General features: G+C 48.4%; 1 protein-coding gene across 3 annotated transcripts in view; it reads left to right on the top strand.

The window, feature by feature from the left end:
• The window catches only part of LOC134347798 (lipase member H-like), a 56,772-nt gene extending 42,340 nt beyond the window's left edge, over positions 1-14,432 (top strand). For all 3 annotated transcript variants that reach the window (XM_063050226.1, XM_063050224.1, XM_063050227.1), the window contains 5 exons: positions 42-197; positions 3,065-3,157; positions 5,422-5,533; positions 6,524-6,697; positions 12,585-14,432. In XM_063050226.1, the coding sequence (XP_062906296.1) occupies positions 42-197; positions 3,065-3,157; positions 5,422-5,533; positions 6,524-6,697; positions 12,585-12,672 (623 nt within the window). In that variant the 3' untranslated portion in view covers positions 12,673-14,432. The remainder of the gene's footprint in view (positions 1-41; positions 198-3,064; positions 3,158-5,421; positions 5,534-6,523; positions 6,698-12,584) is intronic.
• Positions 14,433-15,170: the final 738 nt, after the last annotated feature.

Consider the following 15,170-nt stretch of genomic DNA (forward strand, 5'->3'; position numbering starts at 1 on the left):
AGTCAGGTTTGGACTAACTGTGCATCCTTTGGCTGTGTCAGGAAAGAAGTATATGGTGTGTGACCATCAGAGGTCGGTCTATCTGTACATAAACTCCATGAACTCATCGTGCAACATCATCAACTATCCTTGTGCATCGTATGCAGAATTCCTGGATGCTCGTTGCACACAGCGTGACAGCACCTATCCAATATTCGGTAAGGAACGTCTTTCCAGGGCTTCTCGTCAGTAGACACTTCACCACATCTGATGACACAGATGCCTGTTGAGGGATGTATTCACTGTGCCAATAAGCTAGCCATCTCCCCCTCATTCCCTCTTTTTTCCCTTCTCTGACCACCATATCTCCTCCCTCCATTCTCTACTCTCCCTCTCTCCCCTCCACTCTCCTCTCCCCTCTCCCTTTCCCTCTCCTCTCTCCCCTCCACTCTCCTCTCTCCTCTCCCTTCCCCTCCCCTCTCCCCTCCCCTCTCCCCTCTCCCCTCTCCCTTTCCCTCCCCTCTCCCTTTCCCTCCCCTCTCCCTTTCCCTCCCCTCTCCCTTTCCCTCCCCTCTCCCTTTCCCTCCCCTCTCCCTTTTCCTCTCCCCTCTCCTCTCCCCTCTCCTCTCCCCTCTCCTCTCCCCTCCCCTCTCCCCTCCCCTCCCCTCTCCCCTCCCCTCTCCCCTCCCCTCTCCCCTCTCCCTCTCCCCTCCCCTCTCCCCTCTCCCTCTCCCCTCTCCCCTCTCCCCTCTCCCTCTCCCCTCTCCCCTCTCCCCTCTCCCCTCTCCCCTCTCCCCTCTCCTCCCCCTCCCCCTCTCCTCCCCTCCCCCTCTCCCTCCCTCTCCCCTCCCCTCCCCTCTCCCTCTCCCCTCCCCTCCCCTCTCCTCTCCCCTCCCCCTCTCCCTCTCCCTCTCCCTCCCCCTCCCCTCCCCTCTCCCTCTCCCTCCCTCCCCTCTCCCTCCCCTCTCCCTCTCCCCTCTCCCCTCTCCCTCCCCCTCTCCCTCTCCCTCTCCCCTCTCTCCCCCCTCTCCCTCTCCCCTTCTCCCCTCTCCCCTCTCCCCTCTCCCCTCTCCCCTCTCCCCTCTCCCCTCTCCCCTCTCCCCCTCTCCTCCCCTCTCCCCCTCTCCTCCCCTCTCCCCCTCTCCTCCCCTCTCCCCCTCTCCCCTCTCCCCTGTCCTCCCCTCTCCTACGTGTTGTAGATACACTGGTGAGCTTTCTTGACTGTGTAGGTGCACCCTTAGCACTTTGAAACTGTTGTATTTCCGCCGCTGTGCCACAGATGTAAACAGGCGTGTGAGCGATGTGAGTTCTCCTGAAGTCGATAACCATCTCCTCTGACTTGTTGGCATGAAGGAAGAGATAAAATGCCTGGCACTTGGCCTCAGCTGCCTCGACCTCCTCTCTGTAGGCCGCCTAATCGTTGTTGCTGATGAATACCGTCACTGTCGTGTCATCGGAAAACTGGACAATGTGATAATTTGGGTGTTTGGCCATGGGGTTGTGTGTGAGCAGAGTCTACAGCAGGGGGCTCAGTACACCTGTGCAGAGGATGACGGGTGTGGGGGTGAGCAGGAGTGGTTGTGCTCTCTATCTGAGGTCTGTTTGTTAGCAAGTCCAACACCCTGATTCACAGAGGTGTGTTTAGAGCAGGGAAAAGGAGTTTGTTCCCCAATAGTGTTGAATACCAAATTGAAATCCAGAAAGACCATTCTGACATAAGTGTAGCAACACACATCAAAGTTGCTGGTGAACACAGCAGGCCAGGCAGCATCTCTAGGAAGAGGTACAGTCGACATTTCAGGCTGAGACCATGTGTCTCGGCCTGAAACATCAACTATACCTCTTCCTAGAGATGCTACCTGGACTGCTGCGTTCACCAGCAAATTTGATGTGTGTTGCTTGAATTTCCAGCATCTGCAGAATCCCTCGTGTTTGCTGACATAAGTGTCCTTGCTTTCTCAGTGTGTCTGGTCCAGGTGCACGATAGACGCTATGGCTTCAGTGCTAGAGTGGTTCTATCAGTAAGAATTATGGTGAGTGTCCAGTGTGTCAGGAATGGCATTTCTGACTTGTGTTATTACCAAAGCACTTCATGATGATTAGCATCGGTGCCACCGGGCGATAGCCATTTAGTTCTGAAGGTGTAGAGTTTGTTGGTACAGGGACGACATTGGCTGATTTGAATCATATGTGGACCGCAGTCTGGGCGAACGAAGTGTGGAAGATGTTCATGATATCAACTAGCTTGTGTGCACACTCCCTGAGGACTCGGCCTAGCCCGGCCACCTGACAGGAGTTGACTCTGTAGAGACTTTCTCACGTCTGCTGCTGTTATAGACACTGGCTGCTTACCTGGCCGGGACAGTAATGTTCCTGGCTGGTGTTGTGGTGCAGAAGAGTTGTTTAGAGTGTCAGGGAAGGAGGTGGCTGGTGTCACTGGTACAGTTGCCATTGTTTCTCCTTGTTTCTCCCTCCCTCCCTGAACCTTCCTTCAGTATTCACTAGTTTGAGATGGTGAGGACTTTATTCGCTAGAACGTAGAAGATAGAGGGCAGATTCAATAGAGGTACACAAAATTATGGGGAGTATAGATGGGGTAAATGCAAGCAAACTTTTTCTTGAGGTTGGGTGAGACTACAACTGGAGGTCATGGGTTAAGGGTGAAAGGTGAAATGTTTATGGGGAACATGAGGGGGAATTTCTTCACTCAGAGTGGAGAGAGTCTGGACTGAGCTGCCTGTGTAAGTGGTCAATGCAGGTTCGATTTCAACATTTAAGAGAATTTTGGATAGGTACATGGATGGGAGGGGTGTGGTCCAGGTGCATGTTGACGGGTCAAGGCAGATTAATGGTTGGCACAGACTAGATGGGCTGAAGGGCCTGTTTCTGTGCTGTAGTGTTCTATGACTCTATGTCCTGAGGTGAAGGACAGACTGGTACAGTGAAACTCTTTACATTGGCCAGGAGTGGTTACTCACATGGCTGTTTGGGGCCTCTGCCCTGCATTGTGCTTTCTGCTGACTGTAGCATCAGAGCCCTGTTGTTCACTAATCCTCACTGTTAACTTGTCTGCTTTGGACTGCAGGCTATCATCTCGACAAGTGGACGAACCACAGCAGTGTCATGAGGTTTCCAAATAAAGTTTTCTTTCAAACTTCCTCTCAAGAACCATACTGTAGTAAGTAATTATCTGCTGCAACTACCACTGCCCACCCACCCCAGGACTTTGTCCCCTGCTCTGTCTCACCATCCACACCACCTCCTCTCTAACTTTAAGTTTAATGTCATTCAACTGTACACATGGATACTGCCAAATGAAATAACATTCCTCCGGACAGGTTGTACAACACACTACATATAACTCATAAAGTTGCATTACCACTAGCTAATTCACAAGTAATAAGGTGAGAAAGGATCTAGTGCTCTTCTGGTGTATATGACGTATAAACTTTTCTCGGGCTTCCAGCTGGGTACATCAATGAAGATGGCAGAGTTTGTCATTGAAATGTTGGTTAAAATTGATACTGGAGAAGTCCAAGAAGAGTTTATAAATAATAAAGTGTATTTGCAACACAGGTTAAAAAGTAAACAGCATAACGATACTTGTGCTTCATACGTCATGAGACCTGGGTCATGGCAGGGAGTTCAGTAGCTTTATAGCCTGGGGGAAGAAGCTGTTTCCCATCCTAACAGTTCTTGTCCTAATGCTATGGTACCTCCTACCTAATGGTAGGGGGTCAGAAGGATTGTTGGACGATGGGAGGGACCCTTGATCATGTGTTCACAGTGTTCCTGATGAATATCTCTGATGGGTGGAAGAGAGGCCACGATGATCCTCTCAGTAATCCTTTGTAGGGACTTGCAGTCATTTGCCTTACAATCCCCATTCCATCTGGACAGGACACTATTGATGGTGGTCCTGTAAAAATTGGTTAGAATGGGGTGGCGGTGAGGGGGAGGAGACTCACTCACCTCAACCTCCTCTTGACCAAAAAGTCAGCCCTAAAACTACCTCCTGCCTAAAAGCCTCAGCACAAGAAACGTTAGCTTCTCATCCCTCACCCTCAGCGACATACCTCCCTGGGTACACGAATCACAAAACCAGCCCAGTGTTCCCAGTCCTGTCACTGGCAAGTTGAGGGTTTGAAGCCTGGACTTCGGGTCCTCATCTGGCATCCTGACTCGTTGTCATTGGCGAGTCATGGGGTTGATCCAGGGTCAATGTTTGGCTGTTGTTGTTTAGTTGCTCCTGTGTTCTGTGCTGAGCATCGTGGGCACGCTATGTTGATAGTGGAAAGTGTGGCGACACTCGAGAACTGCCCCCAGCATACCCCTGGTCGAGTTGGTTGTTAATGCAATTGACACATTTCACCATGTGTTTCGATGTATATGTGACAAATGTATGAATCAGTACCGGTGCCCCCCAGGGATGTGTGCTCTCCCCACTGCTCTTTGCCCTTTACACTAATGACTGCACCTCACAGGATCCATCTGTTAAACTCCTGAAGTTTGCAGACGACTCAACTGTCATTGGCCTTATCCGAGACGGTGATGGGTCTGCACACAGATGGGTGGTGGAACGGCTGGCCCTCTGGTGTGGTCAGAACAATCTGGAGCTAAATACGCTCAAGACTATGTAGATGACAGTGGACTTCAGGAGGAGCCCCCCAATACTCCCCCCACTCACTATACTCAACAGTATTGTGTCTGCTGTGGAGACCTTCAGGTTTCTGGGTGTCACAATCTCCCAGGACCTGAAGTGGACACCCAACGCGGACACTCTTATCAACAAGGCTCAGCAGAGGTTGTATTTCCTACGTCAACTCAGGAAGTACAACCTGCCTCAGGAGCTGCTGATTCAATTCTATTCAGGAATAATCCAGTCTGTTCTCTGTTCGTCCATCACTGTCTGGTTTGGATCAGCTACCAAACAAGACAAGAATAGACTCCAAAGAACTGTCAGGGCTGCGGAAAGGATTATTGGTGTGAAGCTGCCCTCGATCCGGGACTTATATGCATCTAGAGTCAGGAAGCGAGCAAGCAGCATCATTGTAGACCCATCCCACCCTGGACATCACCTGTTCCAACTCCTTCCTTCTGGTAGGCGCTTTAGATCACTGTATGCCAGGACAAATAGGTACAAGGGCAGTTTCTTTCCGTATGATCAGTCTTATGAACAGTTGAATTTTAGTCTGTTATAAACTAAGTCCACCTGTACATACACAGGTATACCTCATTGTATATAGTCCACGATTATTTGCACTATTGTTTTGTTTGCTTTCTGATTCTGTACAGTGAAAGCTCAGGAAAACCAGCATCAAATTCCCTGTATGTGTCCACATACTTGGCAATAATAAAGGATTCGGATTCTGATTCTGAATTGGAATCTAATGAGGAGACTGGACCCATTTTTAACTATATCCCCATATTTATGTTACCCAGTGTATTATTACCTCTTGGACATCATCCCTTGGAACAAAAATGCTCGAAAAGGCTACATCACGATTGAGCTAGAAGATGGAAATGGACTCAAGGTCAAGTCCAAAGACAATCAGTGAGTATGCAACATTTCTTCTTCCAAACGAGCCAGCCGTTTCCCACAGAAATCTCTGGCTGATCACTCCATCCAGGGTCTACGCTTCAATTCTTCCCAGTTTTGTTTTCTACCTCACTCATGTATTAACCAGGCTCAAGAACAGCTTCTATCCCACTGTTATAAGACTATCGGATGGGACCCTGGTACGATAAGATGGACTTTTGACCTTGGCACAGCTTTCCATCTTATTGTCCGCCTGTACCTTCTCTGTAACTGTACACTTTAATTCACAACACACACAAAATGCTGGTGGAACGCAGCAGGCCAGACAGCATCCATAGGTAGAAGCACAGTGGACGTCTCAATTCACATCTTTATTTTGTCGAGCACCTTCATTCCATCCACTAAAAGTAGGAGCTCCTGGTGGCCAACCATTTCAATTCCCAACCCCATTCCCATTCTGATGTTGGTCCATGGTCTCCTCTTCTGCCATGATGAGGCCCCTCTCAGGTTGGAGGAGCAACACCTCATATTTCATCTGGGTAGCCTGCAACCAGATGGCACGAGTATCAATTTCTCCAACTTTCGGTAATTTTCCCTTCTGCCTTCCCTCTTCTTCAATTCCCTACTCTGACCTCTTACCTCTTCGTTCCACCTACCTATCACCTACCCCTGGTGCCCCTTCTCCTTCCCTTTCTCCCATGGACCTCTCAGCTATCCAATGAGAGTCCTCTCCAGCCCTTTATCTTCTCCACCTATCACCTCGCAGCTTCTGACTGCATCCCCCTTCTCCACACACTTGGCTTCACCTATCACCTCCCATCTTCTTACTTCATTCCCCTCCCCCATCCACCTGGCTTCTAGCTTGTCCAACATGGCGGGCAAAATGTCCTGTGCTGAACTGTTCTATCTTTGATGTTCTAAAATCGTTGACTATGGGGATCTCCTCCCTGTCGCTGATGGAGCAATGGTGCTTGACTCCTTCTGATTCCTGTTTTGTTTCTGCAGCTCTGCGAAAACCTTTGAACCGTTCAGGGAAGTTACTCTCCTTGTGAGTGTGGACCAAGACCTGAAGAATATCACTGGAATCTCACTCAAATACAGCTCAGCCCGTGTGGTGGAGCACAAGCTGACACTGGGAATCTTGCGCTTCAAGCTGAGGTCGCTGAGTTATCCTGACAGGTCAGGCATTTCGAGGGTCCTCCTCAACTCGGGGTGGAACGGGGGCTTGGAACTGGGGCAGCAGGTAGCATCTGGTAGGAGGGGCCAGAGAACAAGAAGGAGGGAGAGGGAGAGAGCAGAGGAGGATGGAGAGCGAATGGGGGAACAGAGAGCGAGAGAAGAGAGGGAAAGAGGGACAATGAGAAAGGGGAAAGAGCTCGATTGCAACATTGAAGAGAAATTTGGATAGGTACATGGATGGGAGGGGAATGGAAGGCTATGGTCCAGGTGTAGGTCATTGGAACCAGGCAGAATAATTGTATGGCAGGGACTAGATGGGCAGAAGGAACTGTTTCTGCGCTGTAGTTCTCTATGATTCTATGGTAGGTGAGGGGCACCAATACGGTGAATGTATGTGGTCTTTTATCCAGGGAAAATGAACCAAAATCCAGAAGGCACAAGTTCAAGTTGAGAGGGGAAAATTTAAAGGGGATCTGAGGGGTAACTTAATCAACAAAGACTGTCGGAGTTGTGGACAGTGTAGCAGATTGCTAAGGGATACGGTGGGCCAGTTGTGAGGTGTTGCACTTTGAGAAATGAAACGTAAAGGCGCAGTGCACAGTTAATGACAGGACCCTTCATGTACAGGGGGATCTTCTGGTCCAAGTCCACTGCTCCTTGAAAGTGGCTGCATGCTTGGTAAGAGGTGGTGAAGAAGGTTTATGGCATGCTTGCCTTTCTTAGAAAAGTCATTGAGCTCAAGAGTTGGCAAAGTTATGTTGCAGCTTTATAAAACTGGTTAGGCCACATCCAGAGTATTGCACTTAGTTCTGGTTGCCCAATTGTAGGAAGAATATGGAGGCTTTGGATAGGATGCAGTTTTTTTAAAGATTATCTTTATCTTTAACAGGATACTGCCTGAGTTAGAGGGCATGTTCTTTAAGAAGAGCTTGGATAACCGGGTTGTTTTCTCTGGAGTGGCAGAAACTAAGGGGAGATCCGATAGAAGTTTACAGGATTATGAAAAGCAAAGATAGAGCAGACAGACAGTATCTTTTACCCCAAGTCTAATAGTTAGTATTAGAGGGTGTGCATTTATGGTGAAGGGGGTAATTTCAAAGGAGGTGTGAAGGGCAAGTATTTTTACACAGAGCGGTCCGTGCCTGGAATGTGCTGACAGGGGTGGTGGGGACGGCAGCTACGTGAGAAGGGTTTGGATAAGCACATGACCACGCAGATAACAGAGGGATATGGACATTGTGCGGGTTGAAAGGACTGGTCTGGTTAGGCGTTTAATTATTAGTTCAACTGATCTAGCATCTTGATGCCATTTTATTGGTATCACAGCATTTTGTATCGAGGGGTTTAACATATTGAATTGTGATGGAATCGTAGAGGCACATCACAGAAACAGGCCCTTTGACCCATCTCATCCCTGCCAACCTTTTCACCCATATATAGCGCCAGGTTGCCTAAGGGTTTTGCACAGTACTATATTAATTTAATGTGTTGTATTGTACTGCTGCCGCAAAAAAAAACCAAATTTCACAACGTATGTAAGTGATAACAAACCTGATTCTGATCTGGGTCTCTATTGTGGACTGAGAGTGGGAAGGGGACAGGGAGAGGGCGATCATGGTTGGGAAAAGGGGAAGGGAGAGGGGAGGGAGCGGGAAGCACCAGAGAGACATTCTGTAATGATCAATAAACCAATTGTTTGGAAATAAATGGCCTTGCCTGGTGTCTCGGGGCTGGGTGTGTCTGCACCCACTCCATCCCCCTGACCCTGGCATTCCTTCTCTGCCATCTGTCCCACACCCCTCCCACACTTTCCACCCTCGCCAATCCCAATATCATAGAAACATAGAAACATAGAAAATAGGTGCAGGAGTAGGCCATTCGGCCCTTCGAGCCTGCACCGCCATTTATTATGATCATGGCTGATCATCCAACTCAGAACCCCGCCCCAGCCTTCCCTCCATACCCCCTGATCCCTGTAGCCACAAGGGCCATATCTAACTCCCTCTTAAATATAGCCAATGAACTGGCCTCAACAGTTTGCTGTGGCAGAGAATTCCACAGATTCACCACTCTCTGTGTGAAGAAGTTTTTCCTAATCTCGGTCCTAAAAGGCTTCCCCTCTATCCTCAAACTGTGACCCCTCGTTCTGGACTTCCCCAACATCGGGAACAATCTTCCTGCATCTAGCCTGTCCAATCCCTTTAGGATCTTATACGTTTCAATCAGATCCCCCCTCAATCTTCTAAATTCCAATGAGTACAAGCCCAGTTCATCCAGTCTTTCTTCATATGAAAGTCCTGCCATCCCAGGAATCAATCTGGTGAACCTTCTTTGTACTCCCTCTATGGCAAAGATGTCTTTCCTCAGATTAGGAGACCAAAACTGCACACAATACTCCAGGTGTGGTCTCACCAAGGCCTTGTACAACCTTTACCAATTTGGTTCACCCAGTCTACATGTAGATTGAAGTCACCCATTATAACTGCTGTTCCTTTATTGCACACATTTCTAATTTCCTGTTTAATACCATCTCCGACCTCACTACTACTGTTAGGTGGCCTGTACACAACTCCCACCAGCGTCTTCTGCCCCTTAGTGTTACGCAGCTCTACCCATATCGATTCCACATCTTCCCGGTTTATGTCCTTCCTTTCTATTGCGTTAATCTCTTCTTTAACCAGCAACGCCACCCCACCTCCCCTTCCTTCATGTCTATCCCTCCTGAATATTGAATATCCCTGAACGTTGAGCTCCCATCCCTGGTCACCCTGGAGCCATGTCTCTGTGATCCCAACTATATCATAATCATTAATAACAATCTGCACTTTCAATTCATCCACCTTATTACGAATGCTCCTTGCATTGACACATAAAGCCTTCAGGCGCTCTTTTACAACTCTCTTAGCCCTTGTACAATTATGTTGAAAAGTGGCCCTTTTTAATGCTTGCCCTGGATTTGTCGGCCTGCCACTTTTACTTTTCTCCTTTGTACTTTTTGCTTCTACGCCCACTTTACACCCCTCTGTCTCTCTGCACTGGTTCCCATCCCTCTGTTGTGAACTAACCTCTTCACGCCTAGCCTCTTTAATTTGATTCCCACCCCCCAACCATTCTAGTTTAAAGTCACCTCAGTAGCCCCCGCTAATCTCCCTGCCAGGATATTGGTCCCCCAAGGATTCAAGTGTAACCCGTCCTTTTTGTACAGGTCACGCCTGCGCCAAAAGAGGTCCCAATGATCCAAAAACTTGAATTCCTTCCCCCTGCTCCAATCCCTCAGCCACGCATTTATCCTCCACCTCATCGCATTCCTACTCTCACTGTCGCGTGGCACAGGCAGTAATCCCGAGATTACTACCTCTGCGGTCCTTTTTCTCAACTCCCTTCCTAGCTCCCTATATTCTCCTTTCAGGACCTCATCCCTTTTCCTACCTATGTCATTGGTACCTATATGTACCACGACCTCTGGCTCCTCACCCTCCCACTTCAGGATATCTTGGACACGATCAGAAATATCCCGGACCCTGGCACCAGGGAGGCAAACTACCATTCGGATCTCTGGACTGCGTCCACAGAATCGCCTATCTGACCCCCTTACTATCGAGTCCCCTATCACAACTGCCCTCCTCTTCCTTGCCCTACCCTTCTGAGCTACAGGGCCAGACTCTGTGCCGGAGGCAGGGCCACTGTCGCTTCCCCCGGGTAAGCTGTCCCCCCCAACAGCACTCAAACAGGAGTACCTATTGTTAAGGGGCACAGCCACCGGGGTACTCCCCATCACCTGACTTTTCCCCTTCCCCCTCCTAACCGTGACCCACTTGTCTGCCTCCCGTGGCCCCGGCGTGACCACCTGCCTTCCACTCCTCTCTATCACCTCCTCGCTCTCCCTGACCAGACGAAGGTCATCGAGCTGCAGCTCCAGTTCCGTAACGCGGTCCCTTAGGAGCTGCATCTCGATGCACTTGGTGCAGATGTAGACGTCCGGGAGGCTTGGAGACTCCAGGGCCTCCCACATCCGACACCGAGAACAGCAAACTGCCCCTCTCCTCAAATAACAACAGAAAATGAATGTCAAACCTTCCTCGCCTCGCCCGCTTCTGCCTAAGCCCGGTGAGCCGAAGCCCTTAAGTCTTCACTCTGCTCCCGGCTCACTCCGCAGCCCGCAAACTACGCTGCCCGCTCTATGAGGCTTCGTTCCTTTTAAATCTGCCGCGCTCTCAGAAAGCCTTTGCTCCCCCCAGATTTACAAACTGCTCCCCACTCCACATTGACAAATACAGCACTGTGCAAAAGTCTTAGACACCTGATCTATATATATGTGCCTAAGGTCTTTGCACAGTACTGAACACTAGACCCATTCCCCAATCTAGGACTGTATCCTTCTATGTTCAGATATGATTGTCTAAATGTCTCGTAAATGTAGTGACTCGATCTGATTCCACTGCCTCCTGGGCAGCAAGTTCAAATACCACCTTATCTCTGTGTGAAAATAAAATCCCTTCAGATCTCCTTTAAATTACTTCCCTCTCACTATAAACCCACACCCTCTTGAATTTTGATACCCTCTACCCTCGGGAAAAGGTTCTGATAATCCATCCTTTTTAAAATGTTATATGTCTCTCTCCAGCACATTGTGGGCTGAACTGTAGTTTTAAAAACAGGGGGAGCTGACTTCAACATCCTCTTTATTGGAACTGAAGTCAGTCCAAGAGAGACAAATTTTGGACCCAAACTAAGTTTTAGTCTTGATACCAGATGAGGGAAGTCTTTAAACTGGATAAGGTGCAGAAAAGATTTATGAGGCTGTTCCTGGGATAGAGAGTTTCAGTAATGAGAAGAGACTGGATAGTTGAGACTGTTTTCCCAGGAGTGATGGTGGCTGAGGGGAGATCTGATAGAGTTTTATAAGATTATGAGAGGCATAGATAGACTAGACAGACAGTGTCTTTTCCCCAGGGTTGAAAAGTCTGATAGCAGAGGGGGTATTAGAGGTGAGAAGGGGTAATTTTAAAGGAGATGTGAAGGCCCAGTTTTATTTTACACAGAGTGGTGGGTGCCTGGGGTGGTGGTGGAGGCAGATACATTAGAGACTTTAAAGAGATATTCAGAAAGGCACATGAATGTGAGGAAAATAGAAGGATATGGACATTTTGTGTAGGCAGAAGGGATTCGTTTAGTTGGCCATTTGATTACTAATTTAATTGGATTGGCAAAATATTGTGGGCCAAAGGGCCTGTTCCTGTGTGTACATTCTATATTCCTTATCCCAGGGTACCTACTTAAGCTTATCATCCCTCACTGGGGCATAGGCTGCTGGCAGCTGCTCACCAGAGTTCTCTGTCCTGGTTCAGTCTTTCAAGTTGTCCCCAGGTGTCGCCCATCTTCTGGTGCATTCTTTCTATCCCAGGAATGAGATCTTCAGAGCTCCTGCTGGTGTTTACGTAGCTCTGAGTTTTTATGGGAAGGTGTTGCTAACCCCATGCCCAATCCTCCTCCTCTTGCAACCGGGCTTGGGACTGTCCATGATGGAGTTATCCCAGGCTAGTGAGTCTAAAATTAGAAAGCATAGGTTTAAGTTGAGAAGGGAAAACTTTTAAAGGGGCCGAGGGGACAGGTTTTTCACACGGGGGAGGTGAGTATGTGGAAGGAGCTGCCAGAGAAGTGGTAGAGTTGGGTACAATACCATTTAAAAGACATTAGGACAGATACATGGATTGGAAAGGTTCAGAGGGAAGACAGTCAAACACAGGCAGATGGGACGAGCTCAGAGACATCTTGGTTAGCATGGATGAGCTGGGCCAAAGAGCCTATTTCCATGTTGGAAAAATTAAAACAAGGATCAAAAATATCCAAATAAAGGGTTTGCTGTCTTGATCTCTCTTATTTGCAGGCCTCCCTTGTGCAGGTATGATGTTGCTCTTCAGCGGGACGAGGAAGTGAAGGTCCAGCCTTTCGAATGCAGGGTGCAGGAGATGTAGGGAAAAACTCCTTCTCCACCACCCATGTGCTCAGAATGTCTTCTTCCTCTTCTTAAGCCCATCATCCCTACTGGAGCATAGGCTGCAGGAATCCGCTGTCTGGGCCAGTCTCCCCAGGTGTTGCCCATCGTCTTGGTGTATTCTTCCTCTCCCAGGGATGAGATCTTTGGAGATTCTGTTGCCATTCCGGTAGCTCTGATTTTTTATGGGATGGGGTTGCCCCATGCCCAACTCTCCTGCTTTTGCAGCCAAGCTTGGACCATCCTTGGCGAGAGTTGTGCCGAGAATGTATCTGACACATAAAACTTGCAATTTTACAAAATTCGGCTGCACTGTCTTCATTCGTTGTATGTAGTGCGTAGAACATAGAGCACAGAACACAGAACATTACAGCACATTTCCTCCAGCATTTTGTGTGCTTTGTTCAAGATTTTCAATATCTGCAGGATCTCTGGGATTGAGACTGCGGCTGTACTGGAAGGGTCTAATGGGAAAGTCTCACCTCCAACCGACTGAGGTCTCGGTACATGTTAGAACTCTGTTATATTCTGTGGTTGGCCAGCAAGGACAGACATGGTTCCCTAAGGGCTTTTTCAGTCTGATTGGACTCTTTTGTTATAGATCACTGACTGCACATGTTCCCAATTAACTTCTGCGTATTTAGACCCTGCTTAATGTACCTTACTTTGCTCAGTATTAAAGTGTCATCTTGTAAGTGGTAAGAGCCATTGCGTTTTTTCTAGTCTGTGTGGTTTTTTTTTTAAAATCTCTGCTTCTTGCCTGCCGTTTCTGGATCTTATTTGTGCATCCAGTTCTTGGATTACTAAATTTGCCTTTGGATTACTGCATTTTTGAGTTGGACTGGTTGCCTGTTTTTTGCCCATCTTGGCCAAAAAAGTCAAATTTGCTTTTGAATCTGCACATTAACTCCTGTCAGCATCATAGTTTCTGCATTTGGGTTGACTCACAGTCCTCGAGTGACCCAACGAGCTGAGTTCGATTCCCGATCAGGCCACTTTCCCTGTGTTTGAGAGTTCTGCTGATGAGATGTTCTATTTTACCAAATCTTTCTGACAAATCAGAAATGCAAACTATTCAACATGATGTACGATGACCTCCTGTCACAGTGATGCAGGACATCCCAAATTACATCCTGATGGACTCCTGGTCAAACTTGTTTACGAAGGAGCATTGCAGGGCAGCAAGTCTGGGTTCATTCTTCACAAAGCTGGGGACGGCTCAAGTCTCAGTACTACCTGATTGTATACAAGGTTCTGCACACAGCCACACACAACGGTGATCATCACGAGGGCTACACTGGGTACACTCCCCCCCCCCCTTTCCCAGGACATGTATGTCATGTGTTGAAGGGTGCTGCACAGTAATGTAGTGCTTAGAGTGACACCATACAGCACCAGTATGTTAAGCCTCCTCCCAGCCTGCTGCCTCCTCCTCCTCCCAGCCTCCTCCTCTTGTTGCCTCGTCCTCCTCCCTCCTGCTTTCTCCTCCCAGCCTGCACATGCACGCACCTCCCAGTCTCCACCCAGCTGATAGAATTCACCTGCTGCTCATTCCAGACTCATCCCCTGCAGCCTATTGAAACTCAGTTCTCAGCCACAGCCAGCTACAAAAAGTTGCTCCTGGCTTTCACTCTCCCTGGCTAAAGTTTCTCTAGTTGTCTGTTGTGTTTAGTTTCTCTTCTGTCTTTTTTTTGTTACCCCTCGCATCTTGTTATTTTGTGGTCTGGTATTAAAGTTATTGTTCACTGCTAAGTCGTCTCAGCTTCTTTGAATTTGGGTTAAGCCTTGTCTATGTTTCCTAACAGTGATCGGCGATCAGGGTTGAATTTCTACCATTCTCTGTCAGGAGTTTATATGTTCTCCTTGTGAACGTGTGGCTTTCCTCTGGGTGATCTGGTTTCCTTCCGCATTCCAAAGATGTATGGATTGGGATTTGTGAGCTGTAGGTACACTTTGTTGGAACTGTAAGTGTGGCAACATTTGCCGGTTGCCCTCAGCGCATTCTCGCACTGTGTTGGTCGATGAGGCAAACAATGCATTTCACTATTTTTTGGATGTTCCGATGTGCATGTGACAAATAAAGCTAGACCTGTTATGGAATGCAGGGTGAAGCAGAAATTGGCTGAGGTGAGGACCACATTGGTCACACTGAGAGCACCTTACAGCTGATGACCAGATCTTCCCGAATATAGAGAGGGAGCACTGTTCTCAGATTCCCAACTCCTGCTTCATTTTGGGCCTTCCAAATCTTCCCACCTCCTCTGATCACTCGGGGTTCAATTCTGGCTACTATCTGAAAGAAGTTTGTCCTTCCTCCCTATGAAGCACCTTCAATTACTCCAAAAGACTGAGGTTTGGTAAAATACTGAAAGGCTTTTATTCGCTGTACAATACGACCTCCACAGTGAGTGTCTGCCCCCAGACTGAGGGGGAGGGGCAAGGTGAACACCTTTATACAGGACTCTGTGGGAGGAGCCA

This window comes from Mobula hypostoma, chromosome 6, assembly GCF_963921235.1.
Source record: "Mobula hypostoma chromosome 6, sMobHyp1.1, whole genome shotgun sequence".
Taxonomy (NCBI): domain Eukaryota; kingdom Metazoa; phylum Chordata; class Chondrichthyes; order Myliobatiformes; family Myliobatidae; genus Mobula; species Mobula hypostoma.